The sequence below is a fragment of the Streptopelia decaocto genome, assembly GCF_964273445.1.
Source record: "Streptopelia decaocto genome assembly, chromosome: 2".
Lineage (NCBI taxonomy): Eukaryota > Metazoa > Chordata > Aves > Columbiformes > Columbidae > Streptopelia > Streptopelia decaocto.
In genome coordinates this window covers 62,293,130-62,312,015 of record NC_138655.1, presented here as the reverse complement: position 1 = coordinate 62,312,015, position 18,886 = coordinate 62,293,130, and the positions used below count along the sequence as shown (strand labels likewise).

At 41.3% G+C, this 18,886-nt stretch overlaps 1 protein-coding gene across 5 annotated transcripts in view; it reads left to right on the top strand.

Annotated features, from left to right (window-relative positions):
- ZNF516 (zinc finger protein 516) overlaps positions 1 to 18,515 on the top strand; it is a 105,792-nt gene extending 87,277 nt beyond the window's left edge. For all 5 annotated transcript variants that reach the window (XM_082045015.1, XM_082045013.1, XM_082045011.1 and 2 more), the window contains exons 3-6: positions 1,809 to 3,287; positions 7,759 to 7,863; positions 8,771 to 8,838; positions 15,497 to 18,515. In XM_082045015.1, coding sequence (XP_081901141.1) covers positions 1,809 to 3,287; positions 7,759 to 7,863; positions 8,771 to 8,838; positions 15,497 to 15,556 — 1,712 coding nt within the window. In that variant the 3' untranslated portion in view covers positions 15,557 to 18,515. The remainder of the gene's footprint in view (positions 1 to 1,808; positions 3,288 to 7,758; positions 7,864 to 8,770; positions 8,839 to 15,496) is intronic.
- The last annotated feature ends 371 nt before the right edge of the window (positions 18,516 to 18,886 follow it).

The following is an 18,886-nucleotide window of genomic DNA, read 5'->3' as shown; positions in this document are numbered from 1 at the left end:
CCAGTGATTTGGTTTCGCGTTGCTTTATTATTTACTACAGTGATCAAAGGAGCCACTACTTGTGATCATGAAGAGAAGCCTTAAAATCTTACATAAGAGCACAAATACTTTGGACTTTGGCAGATGTGCTTTGAAAATAACACAGATGTGCAGTGTCAGATTTCACCACTGCATGCGGTGTCTTTGTTTCAAACTGTAAATTTGGCTAGAAGTGCTGGGCACATGCTTTCCCAAAGCTGTGCCCCCTGCAACACAGGAAAAAAAAAGTTTCTAGGTTGTGATTTTTTTTTCCCCCCTGTGAATTTACACCTGTAGAGAGTTTGAAAAGAGAATGATCTTAACAGAATCAGCACTCAGCCCTGCAAGGCTGCAAATCTATGCGTTATTTTTAGCCTAATTATTTCAAATTAAAGAAAAGCTTAAGAATTTTTTTTTGCTTGAATTGAAGGCAAGGCTAAATAGACTTTATTTGCAGTGGAACTCCAGTGAAGACATGCTTCTTCCATTGTGCCATACAGAATAATGCCTGTAGCGCTGCACTGCAGTAACAAACAGCTCTTGATTTTCTGAAGTGCTGGCTTTTATGAATTGATGTGAGAGGATATGCAGCTCTAGAGCAGTTCACTCCTTTCCCATTCTCACCCCTCTTACAGATGCAGCAATCACTTTGGACTGGTAACATTTTAGATGGAGCATTGTGTCCTGACACTTGCCTGGCAGTGGCTCATTAACTGCATGTTAATAGAAACTGAAAGTTTGTCAGATGATTTCATTCAGTTACATGTTAAGTGGTTTCAGTGGAGTAAACCTCAGTGCTGTGATGGAAATCTCCGTGGAAGTGATTTGTGATCTGATTTGGAGGGATTCAATGGCTTCGTCAGTGGCTGTGACGAGGTCGGCATCGCAAGAGCTGGCAGAGGTAGCCAGAGCTCCCAGCAAAACAGATCCAACTCTTCTCTTTCCCTTTTAAATGGCTTTAATTACTGCCCAGTATGCCTCTCCAGGACGTGTGTTAAGCTAGATAAATGTACTCTGGAGGGCTGAGAAGCGAAGAAGAAGATGAGAAGAATCGAAAGTGTGGTTTGAATTCTGTAATCTACGTGGCTGAAAATATTGAACTCCGTATCTCTCAGTGGATTGAGTGGTCATAAAATGTTCCTGAAGTTTGACTCACATGTAAAAGTATGTTAAAAAAATGTGTCTGCTTTAAACTAACGGATGGAAAATTCAAAATTTACATCATTCATAACTCATCTGGTACTCTTGGCCACTGCAAAAGTCCCTCTTAAGTGAGCAATTTATTCTATGTGCTGTGCCTGCTTATATGCTTTTTTTTTTTTTCCGTGGAGCCAATTTTTATTGCTGAGTTATAAACCCTTTGAATATAGGGGCTTGTAATGGAAGTACTGACAAACCTTTAACTAGGTCAGTCTTATCTGGCTCTATTATCTTTGCTTTTGTTAAAGCTTTAAATGGTTGCATGTTTGTTTATTTTTCTTGCAATCCTGGAATTTTAATATAGTTGTATTCCTGAATTGTTCTTTCTTCAAAATGTCGGGAACATGCAGCATTAGAGATGTTATCCAGACTTTGCAGTCATCTTTGAAAGTAAATTGAACTGTTGTGTCTTATTTCAATATTTTCTTGTTTATACAGTACATTTAGTCTCTAGCATGTCATTACAATACTAATACCAAAGTTTGCATTTTCTCCTGCTATCTTATGCTAATCTTGAATTTTGCTCAGTCTTTTGGGCTCCTTTCTGCATAAAATGACAATGACCTTTTTTTTTGTTTTGTCCCATTCAGATGAAAAGCCATACCGCTGCAACTTTTCTGAGGAGGAAGCCCCGATGGTAACATCTCAGTTGGATGAACTCCCGAAGCTGGGAAGCCACAATGCCAGAGAAGATGAGGCCAGGGAATCTAAGCCAGATATTCCTGCCCTTGTGTCAGCACTGGAGAGCACCAGCAAGGAGGCTTTTTCAAAATACCAAGATCTAAAAGGTTCTACAGACGTAAAGATGCCAGCATTTCACCACAGCCAAGGGCTCCCTTGCTGTAGTCGCATTGCTAGCTTTGCCTCAGGTGTGAGCCAGGCGTCTTCAAACATGATCATGGATTTGAAAACTTCACTTGAAGTGCAGGCTAGTCGTGCTAGAGAATATTTGCTGGACTTACACAGGGAGCATCCTCTGATAGAAAAAGGTGCTGAAGCTCTAGAGGTAGCTCCGCTCGATTTGAGTGAAAAATCAACAAGGGATAATTCATGCAATAAAAATCTGAACACATCCTTGCAGGCTGCTTTAATTGTCTACCCATGTCCTTTCTGCAGTCACAAGACCTACTACCCTGAAGTCCTGTGGATGCACAAAACAATTTTGCACAAAATCAGCTGTAACTTGATGGCCCCCCCTTGGGTTCAACAGAATGGATTCAAGAGTATTAAAAACAACCTGGTCTTTCTGGCAAGAAGTGGGCGTACCGGCCCCCCTCCCGTTCTGGGTGGTAAGGAGTGCCAGCCTTTGCCCCTTGCCAGATTTACGCGCACTCAAGTGCCAAGTGCATCGCCGGGGTCCAAAAGCAGCTCTCTCTCCATCGGGATGACCGCAAAATCCGGGAGTACCCATCAGCCAAAGGACAGTCATGCGTTTGGCCACTGTGGTCCATGCTTATCAGGCCTGGATGGGTACAGACAGCCCAAGTTGAACCATTCCCAGGAGCAATACAGCATAGCAGCACAACAAAAAAGTAAATATGAAGCAAATTCCAAACTTATGCAAATGGGAGCGTATAAAAGAAGCGTAACGCCTACTCCGACAGTCATATCCAGGCCTAGCACACAGCCCACCAACAGTAAGCAAGTGGAAAAGTATGGGGTTCCCCAAGGAAGTCCTAGTTTTGCCTCTCCAGGTAAGCAATGCGTGTCTGACTCCATGAAGGCCAAATTCAGCCCGCCGCCACAGTATCATCCTCTGTGTAAAAATGAGCAGTACGCTAAACACGAAGAGCCACTGGTGCCTCAGAGGGAGCCTCACACGAAGGCTGGGAATGAGATGAGGACACTGGCAAACTGCACAGCGGCAGCGCGAGCGAGCCCACTGTTGCAGCCCCAGCCCACCGCCATGGGAGCTTCTCCGGCTTTACACTCCAGCAAGCAGGATCTGGGATCAGACGGGCATGAGAAACGTTTGGACGTTTTAAATATCTTTAAAACATACATTCCAAAGGACCTTGCTTCGTTGTACCAAACCTGCGGTGCCAACAGCCCTGTCCTGGATCATGCAGGTAAGATTTTCACAAGCCCTTCCATAGCTGAGGGTGCGGCTTGCTCCCGCTTCATTCGGAGCCACAACACGCTGTTTCACGGTTTCTTCCTTCTCTCTCTTTAACAGTTAGGATTACAAGTTCGTTGTTTTTGTCATTTCTGGATAGGCTTGAATAGGTTTGTTTACCGATCTCTAACATTGCAGCATCCCCTCTCGTTCACTGTGTGACATTTCTGTCGCAGGCTAAATGTGTCTAGTTCCACCTGGAGTATTACTGTTCCTTTGTCCCCTCGCTTCACGTGGGCTAAAGTTACATAGCTGTGCTGTCACAGGAGTCATCACAGGAAGATCCCTGTGTGCTGGCACACATCATAGTCCTTTTGCTTCGGGCAAAGTAAACATTCTCTGGGGCTTATCTGTGATGTTCTTTTGGAGGTTTTGTTCAATTTTGTCTGCAAACAAGTCTCAACAACGGAGAAGGACGATTACTTGTCAGCATCCTTTGTCTTTCTTGACAAAAGCCTTAAGATCTTCATTGTTCATATCAAAGACTGCTGTTTTTTTCAAATTATTCATTTGATCCATTTGTATTTTTATAGTTAAAAAGAGGTAGGGCTGAATATGCGCTTACTAATTCACATAAGCAGAAAAAGCAGTTGTGCAAATAGCCAGTTTAAAAGTTCAGGGACTAAAAAGGTATCATAGCTCTCCTGTCTCCTGCCAGTCAACTGCCATGTAAAAGAACTAAAAAAAGAAAAAAAAAACCAAAACACCAACACCTTTGTATTTTCATTTGAAACCATACTTTTCTGATTATCTGCCAGAATTAGTTTGTCTCAGTGGAAACTGAAAATCATACCGATTTATTACTCTTGGGCTGGAGAGAGTGGGTGTGGGTCTAGGGCAGGGGGGAGAATGGGATCCATAGTCCCAGTTCTCACCATTTGTAAACCATCCCATTTTTTTAATATACTTTTCTTCTCTTAGTAGCAGTTGTGCAAGAACCGAGCTCCCCATTGAGAAAGTGTGTGTTCCAGACCAGTGTTGTAGTGTCCTCTCCTGACATAATGCTCTCTGTTTTGTCAAAAGCATGTGTGAAATGGAGCTTGTGACCCCATTTTTCAAGTGGGATGAAACCCAGGACATTTGGAAGCTGGTAGTCTAAGGACAGCTCTGGTCTTGTGCCCAGAAGGTTTGTGTGAGTTGACTGCTCTGTCAGCTGTGAGGCGAGGAAGGAGCCAGAGAGTTTGCTCAGGTCTTGGTGGAAGGCCTTTTGGAGAAAACAGGAAGGCAAAATCTGTCTGAAATAGTCCATGAGGTGCACCTTTCAGCCACTCGTCAGTTTTACTGAGTAATTGAAAAAGTAATGCTATGTAAGAAGCGACTGTTATTTATTACTATCAAGTAGACCATTTTGCAGGTGTTTAGGGGCTGTGTGATGAATGCAACTAACATCAAGCTCCTGGTTTTTGTTAAGGAAGCAGAGGAGGAAATGCTCGGTTTCTGAAACTGCAGGGTCAGCATTCCTGTTTTTGTCCAGCCAACTTTGATTTTGCCATCCCAGTGCCTGGAAATGTTGTCTAAAGTTTCTCCCTGCCTGCTCTAAATACCAGTTAATTGTTCCACCATCCACTTGGGATACCTTCACGTGGGTGCCCTCCTTGGTGTTATTTAATAGTCAGCCTGCTCAGAGAAATCTTACTGGTCCAGTGAGCTCCCAGCCGTGCTAAGAAGGATGGAGAGAAGCAGTAAAAGCCAGGAACTAGAAGGTGACTTGGTGAACGCAGGCATCTGAAAACCATGAGTACTGCTGGGGCAAAGTAAAGTAGGGGCAGGTTTTCTAAGGAGGTCTTTCTATTTACCTGATTTTTAAAAGAGGGATTTTACTGCCAAAATGTTACTGCTGGGCAGTGATTTCCAGAGACACTTTAACTGAGAGTTATGTAGTTCCCATCTCTGCCTTGAAATCTCTTCTTTCATTCCAAGTGTTTTATATCAATCAAGTTTTCAGAATTTGAAACTTTGTTTCTTATGTAGTGTGTCTTTATTTTATATACAACTTCCATATTGTTGATGGTTCTCCAGAACAATTGGCTGGTCGATGACTGTTACTCATAGCACTAAAAAAGCTGCCGCAGGCAAAAGGAACAAGATCCTACCCAACTGTGAATAGAGGAGGGTAAATGAACCCTGTCTGAAATAACACGCAGCCCTAGACTGAGCCCTCTGAGTCAATATGCATCATACAATTAAGTCTTAGTATGGCAATCATGACATAAGCAACCAAAAATCCTACTTAGATATACTATTTGTCACATGAGTTTTTTTTCCCAATTGAATGTTCCCAGTAGGTTTTGCTTGGGTGTTTGGTACACTACCTCATCTTGGATTGTAGTAGAATGCTTCAGTGTGTGATATGGCAGTGTTCAACTTCCCTTGGAGTTACTAGATTTATTTCTGGGATCCTTTCTTTTACATTTGTGTCTAGTCCAGTGTGTCCTTGGAAAAGAGTGATGTTGTATGTGCTTTTGTGATGCAGCTGCGAACACAAAGCTTGCTCTGTGTACAATAGGGTTGTTTCACCCTGCCCGGTCTTCCCAAATGCTTGTAGAGATAATCTTATTATTATATTTAGTAGTGGTCGTTTATTTTATTAATGATATTTACATGAATCACTACATGAGGAAAGGACAGGTTATGGCAGCAGGTGCACTCTTTCCCTGGACCTCCCAGGCTCCATGGGAGCTGCTCAGCTGCCTTGCCCATCCCTGCCTGTCCCTTCCTGTCTGGTGGACAGCACAGTGGTCCAGCAAAGGCCATGTCTGGTCCCTCAACACACTTGGCTCAGCTTTGCTTTCAAGCCTGCAGCTGTTGTTCTGGCCAGTGAGGGGAAAATGCTAGTAACAGACAAGAAAACCTTTTTTAATCATCACTGCCTTATAAGGCAAATTGTATTCTTATAGTACAGTGAAACTCTTATTGAAATTTAAGTGATTTTTTTTGTGTGTGTGTGTGGGTGTATATGTGGTCTGGATTTGCCTCTAATTCATCATCTTGTGTTTGACTGCAAGGAACTTAATTGCTGGGAGTGTGTTCAGCTACATTATACAGACTGTACTGCCATCTGCAGGAGGTGCTGTTGTAAAGAGAGAAAATTATTTGTTAGTGAGGTGGTGGGGTGGTGGGTTTTTTTGGTTGTGGTGTTTTGTTTTTGTTTTTGGTTTTTTTTTGGTTGTTAGATTTTTTTTGGTGGTGTTTTTGTTGTTGTATTTGGTTGATTTGGTTTTGGTTTTGTTTTTTTTTTTTCAGCCAGACATTTATTTTAAATATGTGCTGTGGTAAAAAACACTGCAGGACACTTGGTGCAATACCAACCAGCAGAGTAAATGGCAGCCCATCTTCTTTTCCATTCATTTTCAGATGAGCCCTTTGGCATCTTGCAGTTGATTTTTCAATTGTGGCAGGGGCTTTTGTTGCCGCTTCTTTATTCACAATTTTATTGGTTTTAAATGCTGTAATGGGTTGGGCTGCTGTGAATGAAAGAAAAACTGAAACTTCACTTGTGCTGACAATCCCCTAAGAATATCTCTAAAAGCCAAAGTATTCCAGTGGCAAATAGAAACATCAACTCTTTCCTTCCAAGGAGGGAGTTTTACCAAAATAGAAAAGATGATGTTCAAACTTTTTTTTTTTTTTTTAATAATAAAAAAGCCCAATAAAAGTCAAATGTGTCTTTTTTGATCAGCAGCAAAAAGACAAAGACCAGCCCTTTAAGTCAGATGCTGTAAACTGACCTTTGGAGAAAAAGGAGAGGTTTGAGCAGTTTTCCACAAATGCTAATGGCCTAGAAAACATGTTTACCCAGGGCTGGGGGAAGGCTGCTGCGCTGCTACCAGCTCAAAATGTCCGGAATGACACTTTCATTCACAGATGTCTTTCGTCTGTGCCTCAGAGGTCTGGGGTCAAAGCAGCACCGGCAGGCAGGTAGGCAGGGGCGAAAGGTTTGATCAGTCTGTGATGGCTCCACTCGCTCTGCATTTGTCTCTGAGGTATTGCTGCCCGGGGGGGACAGTCGGGCTCTGGTCCTACTCACTTCCTATTATCCATGTGACTTGTCTCCGCCACGCTGGAGTCACTTTGATTTGCCTGATGTACTGCTTGACAAAGCTGGGTGATGGCTGAGAAGTGGATCCAGCTGCTCTGAAAAGCGCACACCTGACATGCCAGTCCTGGTGCGGGCACATCACGGGGAGCATTTTTTAATTCAATGTAATTTATGCATTCTTGCAGTCCTCTGTGTGCCTGGCCTGTCAGCCAGTGCCTAGATGAAGGCTGACAGTTGTCATCCAGGGCCTGAAGGTAGCCTCACATAATGACACATTAGACATACTAATGATGTTTTCTTCTGGCATAATGTTTTCTTCTCAACTTTCCTCTCTCCTCTCCCCCCGCTACCCTCTCCTCCCTCTCTCCCTCCCTCCCAACTACAGGGATGCTCAGGACACAAACACGCCAAGGAGACTGCATCTGCAGAGAATGTGGAAAATGCTTTACCCAACCCGGTCACCTCAGAACTCATCAGAGGTCCCACGCAGGTACCTTTTCACACTTGCTCTTGCTTTCTCCCTTTCCCACTTGCCTGCTTTTGGATCCGGCTAACGAAATGCCAAGAATTATGTTTCACTTACCACGCTAACCTAAGTAATTCCAGTACCTAAATCTAATGGACAGGTTTTTTATTTTTATGAATATTGCTCTTGTTCTCCAGATATTGCTTATCTGATCCCTGCCCAAACCCCATAAAATTGCAATGCATTTAAGATAAGTCTGTTTGCAAATGTTTTATTTTAATTAGAGAGTAGGGTACTCAGAAATGAATATGCTAATGAATTCTGTTGCCACCAGCACAAATTGAAATCAAAGTACCCCTTTCAGCACAACATAAGGCTTTGTTTTGCCTCATCGTTGTTGTTGACAGGAACATTTTTGCGAGAAACGAGATTTTTCCGCAGACCGGTCAGCCCTAAAACGGGAAATCCCCACCAGCCATTTTTAACCTGGCACGGTCTGTGGTTGAGGCTGTAGGAGGCTAAAGCCACCGGTGTCGAGAGACCTCCTGAGCATCGCGCGAGACAGTGAGACTAGCGGGTTCCTCCTGAAAAGTGTGAATGATGCATACATAAGCCAGTCTGATGCAAAATGACAGAGGCCAAATGGTAAGTAATGCAAGAAGAGGGTCCCTTTACACATGCACTGATAATTAATGTTGTCAGTGATTGCTTTCTTCCGCGCCGAAGTCTGAATTAAAAAGGGCAGTGGCCCTAGGCTGCCATTAGCACACTCTCTTACAGTAAGTGTTACGGTAAATTGGTATTTTCCGGCCACAGGCTAGTAGCTGGTGTCTTTTTTTGAATGTGGTTAATCTGTAATGGTCTCAAATAATGTATACACACTAACGAAGCTTGAATGTTCATCTGTTAACAAGCCCTCTTGTTCCCACAGTGGTATTTGAGTCTAATGGACTCCGAGGTACTGAAGTTCACACCACCTCCGCAGATGCCCCAAAACAAGTATGTTTTACAATTAATTGGATGTTTGGTTTTTAATGTGGTATCTGGGAAAAAGTTCTGCAGTGATACTCATCACTAAAACACTGACTGTTTTATAACATGTATAAATAATAACAGTGTTGCTTGAGTTTTAGCTCTTAAATTTTTTACGTGTTTTATCAAAGTCTGTTATATAGAGAGTCAGTTAATTGTAGAGCAGGTAGCTAGTGTTTAAAAAAACATGTTACTGGCTTACTGGGGCCTGGATGGGATAGGTAACTCTGTAATGCACAGTGATATGTAATAGTGAGTTAGAATGTAAAGAATTCCTAGAAATTATTTACTTTTGCAACTAGCATGTTTTCTACAGCAACAATACAACTAATATTTAGTCTGTATTTTTCTGAAGAGTACTTGTACCCTGATGTCCTCATATCTGGCCTATGAAAGGCTCTCATCCTCCAGTTTCTGTGGGCTCTGTGTGGTGGTTTGCTTTCCTGTTTCTAGTATACAGAGTTTCCTGTCTTAACAAACGCTTCTCAGCGCTCTGAATTATGTATGACGAAGCTGTTACATAGAAAACCATTAAACTGAATTTGTTTTGTGTATCTTATGTCTTTGGAGACCAGTGTCATGATCTGGATCTTCCCATTCCGTCTTCCAGCTTGGCACGTGGATTTCAGGGCACACCTTCTCATGGGCAGTTTTATCGCCTTGTGAAACATCACTCACTTTTCCTTTCATCCGCATTTTTAGTGTAGTTTTGACTACAGCACTTTTCCTGTCCTCCTGTCTCTTATTAAACAATTGCAGATGGTTTCAGCCATGCTTAGAGAACGCATCTCCATGCTAGTCTCTCCTTCATGAAGTTCAGGAGTTGGTTTCTGCTCACTCAGTTAACATCCTCGCTGGGCACCATGTCACATAGTTCATATGCTGCACCCTTCATGGAGACTCTGAGCTCCTTCTCTTTTGCTCATCTTTCCAGCCCAAAGGCTACGTGGGGAGCCCAGCCACTGCCACAGGAGTATCTGAGTTGCTGTCAGGTCATAGAAGTGGCCAACAACTCTTCTCATAAAGCTTTCAGGATGGCTTAGCACTTAGGTAGGTGTTGTGAGCAATGTTTGCTTGGCTTTTGTGGGATAGTAGCAGCAAAGTTATGCTCTAGTTGGAGAATTAGATGAAAGTGCTCTACTTCTGATGTTTATTTAATAAAATTGGGCAAGGACATACCTCTCAGTAGAAGTATGTGGCAGAGTGAATCACTGCAGCTCTGCAAACTAGCTCAACTAGTCTTTGGTTCTCATAGGTTTAGTAATATAGATTTAGTAAACCTAAGCATCTTTAAAATGCTCTTTCATCTTTTCATGCTCATGATGTTGTCTCGTGTAGTTGAGATAAGGCATCTGGGCTTTTTTCCTCTAAAAGACAATATAAGGTCAAAGCTGAAAATATATTTCCCAAAAATTCTGAAATGGGTGTATCTATCCAAAAAAGAGATTTGACAGCCCAGCCTGCATCTGGACTCTTTTTGTAATTTGGATTGTATTACTGCACAATAAATTTACTCATAATCTTGTCTTTGTAAACTACTGCCATGCCAGAATTTATTGACTAGCTTCTTCCACAGCAAATGTAGTTTGCTCTTGCAGTCTCAGTCTGTGTCAATCTGTCTTCGAAGTATTTGATTAAATTACAGCATCTCTCAATATAGCAGAATGCTGGGTTGGGGTTAGCTTCATGAATCGCTTCGTCTCTTGCCAGTCAGTTTGTCTTCCACAGAAGCTGCGGTATGATCACTTCTCCAGGAGATAGTTCCCTTTCTTTTGCCTCGTTTCCTCCTCAGTATCAGCCGTTGTCTCGGTTTGTCAGCATCTGTGTCGCTTAGGATTATTCACTTGTCTGCTGTTTTACTCGTTCCCATTGTGAGCAGGCTTTGTGCTCCCCCAGAAGACTCCAACTGCGCAGTCCCTGGGCGCTAGGGAGGAAAATGCACTCATTTCTACCTGCAGCCTTTAGAAGCACAGAAACAAGCTTGCGTTGAGAACGATGCCTGCAGCATTCTGATAACATTACATTTTTCTACATTAAACATTGTCAGTCCGTGTCTTCATTTCGTTTCTTAATTGGGGACAGATCTGTTCATGAGAGTTTAAGGTGTAAAGTCAGTTCAAGTTACAGAAGTGCCATACACATGCTCCGAGCAAAGAAACGTTAGTTACCACATATGGTAGCTTGAGAATGAAAGGGCTTTTTTTTTTAATGTTAAGTGGAAATGATTCACTTTACATAATGTTTTCTCCTCACAGGTAAAATATTTTCCCCTGACTAGTCTGCTAAAGAGTAGAAATATTAACATTAGTGTTTCACAGTTCCCCCGTTCCCTTCAGTAGTCAACCAGATCATCTCAAAAGGTTTCCTTTACAAACGAATGTTAGGTAGGGCTTTTAAAGTCCCCCAGCATAGTAGCTTATGACAGTGCTACATTATATAGCAGTTTTCTTGTAGAATAATTCTAATTCTGCATGTTAAAAATAGGATCTAAAGGAAGGCTTTTTCAAAAATGAGCCAGTTAAATCTATATTTAGGTGTCTAAATAGGAAACCTACTTCAGTGTAGTGAACTACCTACAGGAGATGCAGGTGTTCAGCGTTACTGGAAAGCAGGTGGCCTACAGGGCCGTGTAAAGAAGACTATACACACCCAGTTTTGAGAATATTAGCGTCAGGCTGTGCTTCATTCTTTGTTATCAGCACCAATAAAATATATTAAAAAAAGGTGGGAAATAAGGTGTTCATTTCCTTCGTAACATTAATTTCTGCTTTCTGCTACCTGAATGCTTTAAAAAAATAAATAAGGGCATATTCATATAAAATGAATTTCCCAGCAACTCTGGAATATTTTTTACTCTTCTTCGTCTAAAGGGCAAAAAATGCTCATTACTTATCCCAAGTCAATACAATCTGTGCAAAGTCATGTATATTCTCTTGAAATGCTGCCATATTAAACATACTGAATATTCTGAATATTTTTATAAATGCTAAATATCCCAATATATCCATAATTAAGCTTGCTTATCCACAATGAATATGTATCTTAGTTTGGAATACACTAAGCAGCATCTAAAGACCTGATTTGGTAGGCATGAATTCGGGGAGCGCACTCCAGTTGCTTTTATATATGGCAAGACAAAAGCTGGCTCCCCTTTGGAAGGGTCCCTGCGACCATGTGAATCTTGAAGCTGCTGCAGCTCTGGAAGCAAAGCTCTCCTAAAGCTTGGGGTCATTTCAGAGACATTGCCTGATGCTGCAGAGTTGCAGCCAGAAGCCCAATTCCCAGGTGCATTCACAGGCGCAGGAGCCAGTCTCTAGCTGCTTTTGCGAAATGGTGACAGCAGTGGTAGCAATTTCTAATACATATGTTTTGCGTTTATCTTCTTCTGTTGCTTTTTTAAAAAAAACATATAAAAACTTGGCCTGCTTTAGGAATACAGTTTATCAGTGCTGTGTCAAACAACATGCTCTAAAAATTTTGAGGAACAAGTAATTGGGTGTTCAAAAGGCATGATTTACTGGTTAGCAGTGAGGAAGAGTTCTGTCTAATTGAGAGTGTATAAATATATAAATATATATATCTATGTGGAACATACTTGCAGTGCTGGAGCCAGAGACACCAAGTTCTTAGCCTTTTGTGTGAGTGACACAAGCAAAACCCCCAAACCTCCAACCTTGGCATTCTCTAGAAAAACACACTTTTACATGCAGAAAATTAATTAAAAGCTGCAACCCAGAAAAAAACAAAACCAAAACCAACAAAAACCAACAACCAAACAAAAAAACTCCCCCCAAAAAACCCCAAACAAAACCGGACAGTAAGTATCATGGGTATCTCTGTCTGAAGCTCTCCCCAAGCCAGCAGTCAGTGATGGTCCTTTTCTGTGAGAGAGCTCTGGACACCACAGTTCTTGGGCCTCATTGACTGAAGAGAGAGGGGCACAGTAGGTCTGGCATGGCAGGGATGAACCACCTTCATTAAGGAGTTAATGAGCCTTAATTTTCTCCACTCTAAGTGTTTTAAAACATTTCTTGTAATGTTCAATACTTGAGAGACCATAAATGTGAGTAGTCAGAATTTGGGGGGTAGGCAGTTTGGAAACACTATATATATACATGTATATTGTAAAGGAGCTTGGGGAAAAGGCTGGGGGCATCTGTTACCTCTAGTGTTTTTAAAAAGTCCAGCAACACTACAGCCCTTCTTGTCCTAGAACAACTTTGGAGAGAAGGGGGGGAGAAGAAAAAAACCCCACAGATGAAAAAGTTATTTAAACCATTTGTTTCTGAGTTTGATTGGTTTTTTTGTGTTTTTTTTTCCTTTTTGCATTTGAAGTTTTAGCACTGTCTGTTTAGAAATCCTATTTATGACATTTGTTCATATGAAATGTCTTGCCCCAGTTCCTTGCAGAGTTTCTGCTAAAGATCATGATTAATAGTTCAGTCCTCATTATTGCAAATGTTATTTTTAAATAGTTATTCTGAGAACAAGAATTCCATTAATCAAAATAATAGATAATGAACAAATAAATGGCAACCTAATTTGTCTCGTTCATACATATGGAGATTATAATGCAAACAATCAAGGAATCATGGAGGCTGCTGTACCAGCATCTGAGTAATATGCATGTACTGTATGGCTGTTAGTTTATGACTATTATAGGCAGGATTAGCAGCTGTAGTTCTTGTCCCAACATTTTCCCCTTGCCAGCAAACTGGAAAGGTATCTGTGCTCTGAACTGATTATTGTGATTTATTTCAATGTCATACAATAATCTGTCTCCAATATATTGACATGCACACAAACTGATTTTTCCTGTTAACTGGTGAAAAGCCCTAGAAGTCGGTATGAAAGCAGCTTTTGGCATAGAAACTGCAGGTTTCATTTATGCAAAAGCCCTGCTATTTTTCCCCCCTCTAAAATGCTGCAAGTGTAGAAAACCTACTTTTTAAAATGGTAAACTTCTTCACGCTTTAGTAAGAATACAGTGCAGCTGTGTCAGTTGGTTAAAGTCTGACTGACCACTGGGGTTGGTACAAGGATGAGGGGGTGAGCTGCTGGGTGGGTTTTGGCACACGGGAAGCTCAGATTCTGTTTCCCGTTGGTCGTCATCAGAGAGGTCTGGCTGCCTGCTCCCAGCCACCCTGCACCTCATAGCCAGGTGGGGTTTGGAAGCTGGAAGGAGGATGGATGATCCCGTTCATGGTCCCCGGGTGCGTGGTGCCCAGACCTGCAGGGCACCCCTCCGCCACCTGGCACCCCACAGGCTATCCATCCCCAAAAAGCATCCCTAATCACACCCCTTTTTTCAGTTCTCACCCAGGGAAACTGGGGCAAGGCGCCTGCCATCCCTTCCCTTCCCTTCTCTTCCTCCCTCTCTCCTCCCCCAGCTCGCCAAAACCCTGCCGCGCTCCCCCGTGTACGGAGAGCTGGTTTGATACGAGGCGTTTTAATGATGAATGCCTCCTCTTGGAATTGTGGCTCTGTCTCTCAGGCATGATGCAGCCACGCAAAAATGTAAAGCATCTTTCTTGGTTTACTGCAGGAAATTCAGCATCCAACTAAGGAAGTTTTATCACATCTCTCACTCAGTTACTGTTTCCTACATTTCAAATATACTGCAGTCTGTACAGCAGCTTTTTTTTTCTTTAATTTTGTTGCAAATCTTTCAGACTTAAACCAAACTTTGACTGGTAAATGTCATGAATCTCAGGCCAGGTTTAATTAGGAATTTTCTAAATCTATTAACAAAAGAGATGCACTTAATACATTATGTCAACCAGAGCTGGGCTTTCGTTAGCTATTTTGAGGGCTGCCATAGGCACAGCTTGAAACTTGCTTGGATTTTACATGGGTGCCGTATTTTATGTTGCATTAATTTAAAATGGTCTGTTTCACTTCATCAAGACTTTAGCTTAAGGATAATGCATTTATGTAAGATTAATCTTGCCATGTTGTTTTAGGATCAGGATTGTAAACCGCATTGTTCCGACAGTGATGTTCTAAATGTCATTTTAAAGCTTTTCTTGGGAGCTGCAGGCTCCCACTTATTCATGATGTTATCTTTAATTTCACTTGATTTCAGAATATCCCTGCTATTTTTTTCAACATGGTAATTATTCATGAAAATTGGCCAAAAAAATAAAAGGAAGATGACATGACGGGGCGGGGGGGAAGAAAAGGCTGCCTTAATATTTGACAGACCTGCACCAGAATTCAGTTTCTCTTCCTTTAGCTGCCTCTGTGACCTCAAACTTCAGCCTTTTTAAAATGCTCATGTAGTTACGAATCCCTTTTGGCTTGCTCAAAATTCCTCTTTTTGGAGGTCTCTTCCTCCCCTCCTTGTTCTCAGCCTTTTCTGAAGTGCTCCATGAAATGCTATTACTTGCTCTTCTGAGCCGTCAGGGACTTTGTATGGGCCTGACACACTTTGTCTTGCTGGAGGTGATTAAAAAAAAAAAGCCAAAAAACTTGTGATGTGGTGGGCCAAAATGGACGTACGTGATGCTAATAAAGGGTAAGGAGCACCAGCAGGGCTTACTGGAGGGTTATGTGTGGGAGCAGAGGCAAGAATGAGCTTTATTTTTTCTTTCTTTCTTTTCCCCCTGTGTCATCCTTGTTGCAGGGGAGAGACCACGGCAGTGCGGAGGTTGCCCACACGCTGCCTCTCCGGAAGGGCACCTAGAGCCCCATCGGAAGAGCCCCCCCATGCTGGCAGCCCCCAGCCCGAGGGGCAGCGGGGGCAGCCCCCCGCGCAGCCGCCCCGCGGCCCCCCGCCAGCCATCGCCTCACCCGGAGCCCCTGCACCAGACGGAAACCAGTGCTCGGCGAGGAGGGGGGTGCCTCCGCGCTGTTAATCATTATAAAATAAATGAAGATGCTACACGAGATATATATAAATTGACGTACTAATCAGTCCCACGGTTCCTTATTTCCTTTATAATAAACAGTGGAGTTGGCAAGCGCTGTGGCAGCACAAGGCATCTATATTAATCAAGAGAAGTTTGAGACACTGGAAAAATTAAACTTTATGTGATTTGGACAGCATGAAGAAGTTAAGCACTGTAACAAAAACCTCCCTGATGCTCACAATGACTATTTGATACATGTGAAAAACAGCAGTGGATTCGAGGGCTGGAGAAGTATTAATTAATGAAACTGCCACTGCCTGTCATGCTGAAAAGCAAATTAAAAAAAAAAAAAAAGAGAGGAAGAAAGGGGGGGCGGTGCAGGGAAAAGGTGGCATTCGGTGCTGAGAAAGCAATGCTTGATGAAGGATTAAAGGGACTAAAGAGAAAGACCGTCATTCTGCAATGGTTTGTTTCATTACAGTTTGGGGACCACTTGCATTTCTAGTGCTCTCGCTCTTGACTGCGCACCATTAATAGTATGTGAATATGGAAATTGAAACACTTCCAGAGAAAAGCTTCTATTCGGCTTTGGAAAAGAAAAGCTAGTCGAACACTAAGAAAAAGAAAAAAAGACAAAACAGGCTTCTGTGTTTTACTCTCAGGACCTTTTTTTTTTGTAACAGGGCTACTTTCTTCGACCTGATCACAAAGGAAGTCTTCATGTTTTTTAAAAAAAAAAAAAAAAAAAAAAAGAAATAAGAAAATTAAAATGCTCAGCTGTCTAACACCGCTGATCTCGATGTTTGGAAGAGAAAAGGTGTCCGTGAACAAGTTGAGACAGCCCTGGGTACGTAAGGTCCGCTCTGCTCCGGCACTGGGTTCAGCAGACCAGCTACCGCTCCTCCCTGGGCCTGGTGATGTTTTGGAAAGACGAGGAACTTCTTTTGTGGTGGCAGGTTAATGCTCATATAAATGTGTCCTGTCTTGTACTTGGTGATCACTGGTGGTGTTAGGAAAAAAAGAAGAAAAAAAGAAAAAAAAAGCTTTATATACCTCTTCTACAGTAACTCTTTAACTGCAAGTTTTCAAGGTGGGGTTGTGGCACATAACAGGTTGTTAAACCATGCAGTGTAAGCAATTAAAAATGTATTCCACAGATATAAATATGTTCTTTTCTTATTGCTGTGACACTATGTGTGATGGTAATATTTCTGAGAGTTTCAGATTTTGCACATATAATTTTATGCATTATCAAAAGTTACTGCTGCCTTGAAAGAAAATGTTCTGTGAAAATTTTTGCAAAAGCTTTACTAGTTTTTTTTTTTAAATTGTAACATTTTGTAAAGGCAGAAAATGGATTAAAAAAAAAACCTAGCATGCTAAATATATTTTTCAAAAAAAGCAATAATTTTACATGTACAGAAATGATGCTAACCTTTAATACAGGTGAGAGCAACAGTTTACTTAATACAATAATGGAATAGTGCTGTTTTTGTAGAAATGGGCTTCTGACACAAAGATTTGTTTAAAAAAAAAAAACAGAAAAAACCTTAAAGTGTGATCTTTCTGTTCTAACAGTTTTGGTGGGTGGGGGTTGCTTTTTTAAAACAATCTAGTCAGTAATTGGTTCTGGATACTACTTGTTACTTGTGTTAAATTACTTGACAGTTTTTGTCTACTTCGCAACACTTGCAACAATGCAAATTAACTTTCTTATGTATTTTTTTTAAACTAGTTTTTCTCTATGCTATTACACCAGATGTATACCAGAATTCTCTGTAAGTCTCGGTGTAGTTAGGAATGTCTGTGCAAATACTTATACGTGACTGTAATTAACTGTTCTGTGAAGTTATTTTGAGGGAGGTCGCATAGACACATTCCATTGTACACCAAAAAAAAAGGAGGAAAAAAAGAAAAAAATGTAATATTTTGCTGTGTTGCTTAATGATGATCATTTTGGGTTTGCACTAGCTTTCTCCATTTGTTTTGTTTTGTTTTCACTTTTGTTTTGTTGCTTTTCTGAGTCATATTTTCCATGAGTGAAAGTAATGGTGTCAGTTCAGGAATGCACAAAAGCTAGTTGCTTAGCCTATTTGTTTGTGTTTTAGTTATTAAAAACTCTTCTGTACCCAAAATGGCACGAAAGTGTAGTGTACATTTGTAATTTTTTCTTTTCTTTTTTAACCATATTTTTTTGAAAGCTGATCTAGAAAATCTGAGTTAATATTTAGAGCCAAAAGCTTCTTTTCTGGAGCTTTTCTTTGAGAATCTCTGACAGAGAAGCCAGTGTTGTCACTGCCATTACCAGGGTACTAATCAGCAAAATTTACAATCATAATTTAGATCCATGAAAAACAACAGTAGAGGAAATCAGTTTAAATAATTATATGCCGTGTATAGGACAGAAATGAGATTTTCACTTAATTAAGCAAGAAATAAGAGTGGGTGGGGGAAAACCAACCCTAAAGATGATCTGTTTTCAGGGGCAAATCCCACAATTTCTATTTTCTTCTTTATTATTGTATTGTATTGATTTGTTATTTTAGTTAGGCCACGGTATTTAAAATTAGTTGTGTTCCTTATTTATTTAGTCAACGGGCTTTGACCAGCTCTTTTAAGCAACGCGATAACTTTTCTTTGGCATGACACGCTTCCTGTGAAGCCCTTTTATGACTGTTACAGGGACTTTCTACTACCTCTACCAATCTACTGTTTCTTCTTCTTAACAGGTTTTTATGGTGTTGCGAGTCTAATGTAACTAAGACAATAAAGGGTTTGATTATCTATGCTGCAGATTCTCAGTGTATCTGCCATCTCTCGCTTTCTCTCTCCCTCTTTCTGGTTTTGGTGCGGTTTGTTATAGCTAAGGTGTAGAAGATCTATTTATTATAGCTGAAGTGAAAGAAGGACCTTCTTTGCCAGAGTATTTTTGTATCCTCAGTGTTGTGCACTGACCAAAAAGTCGAACTTGGAGACACTTTTTCCACAAAGTTAATCAGCTACTACGTTGCCATCACGCTGTTTGCATTCTTGAAATTCCTTCTGTCAGAAATGCTATGAATAAATCGGTACATACTGCAAAATGGAAAGCAAATTAGAAAGCCAAAACAGCTTTTAGTTTCGTGTTTCAAAACCACTTAAAGTCCTTAGTAAAAAACCTGAAT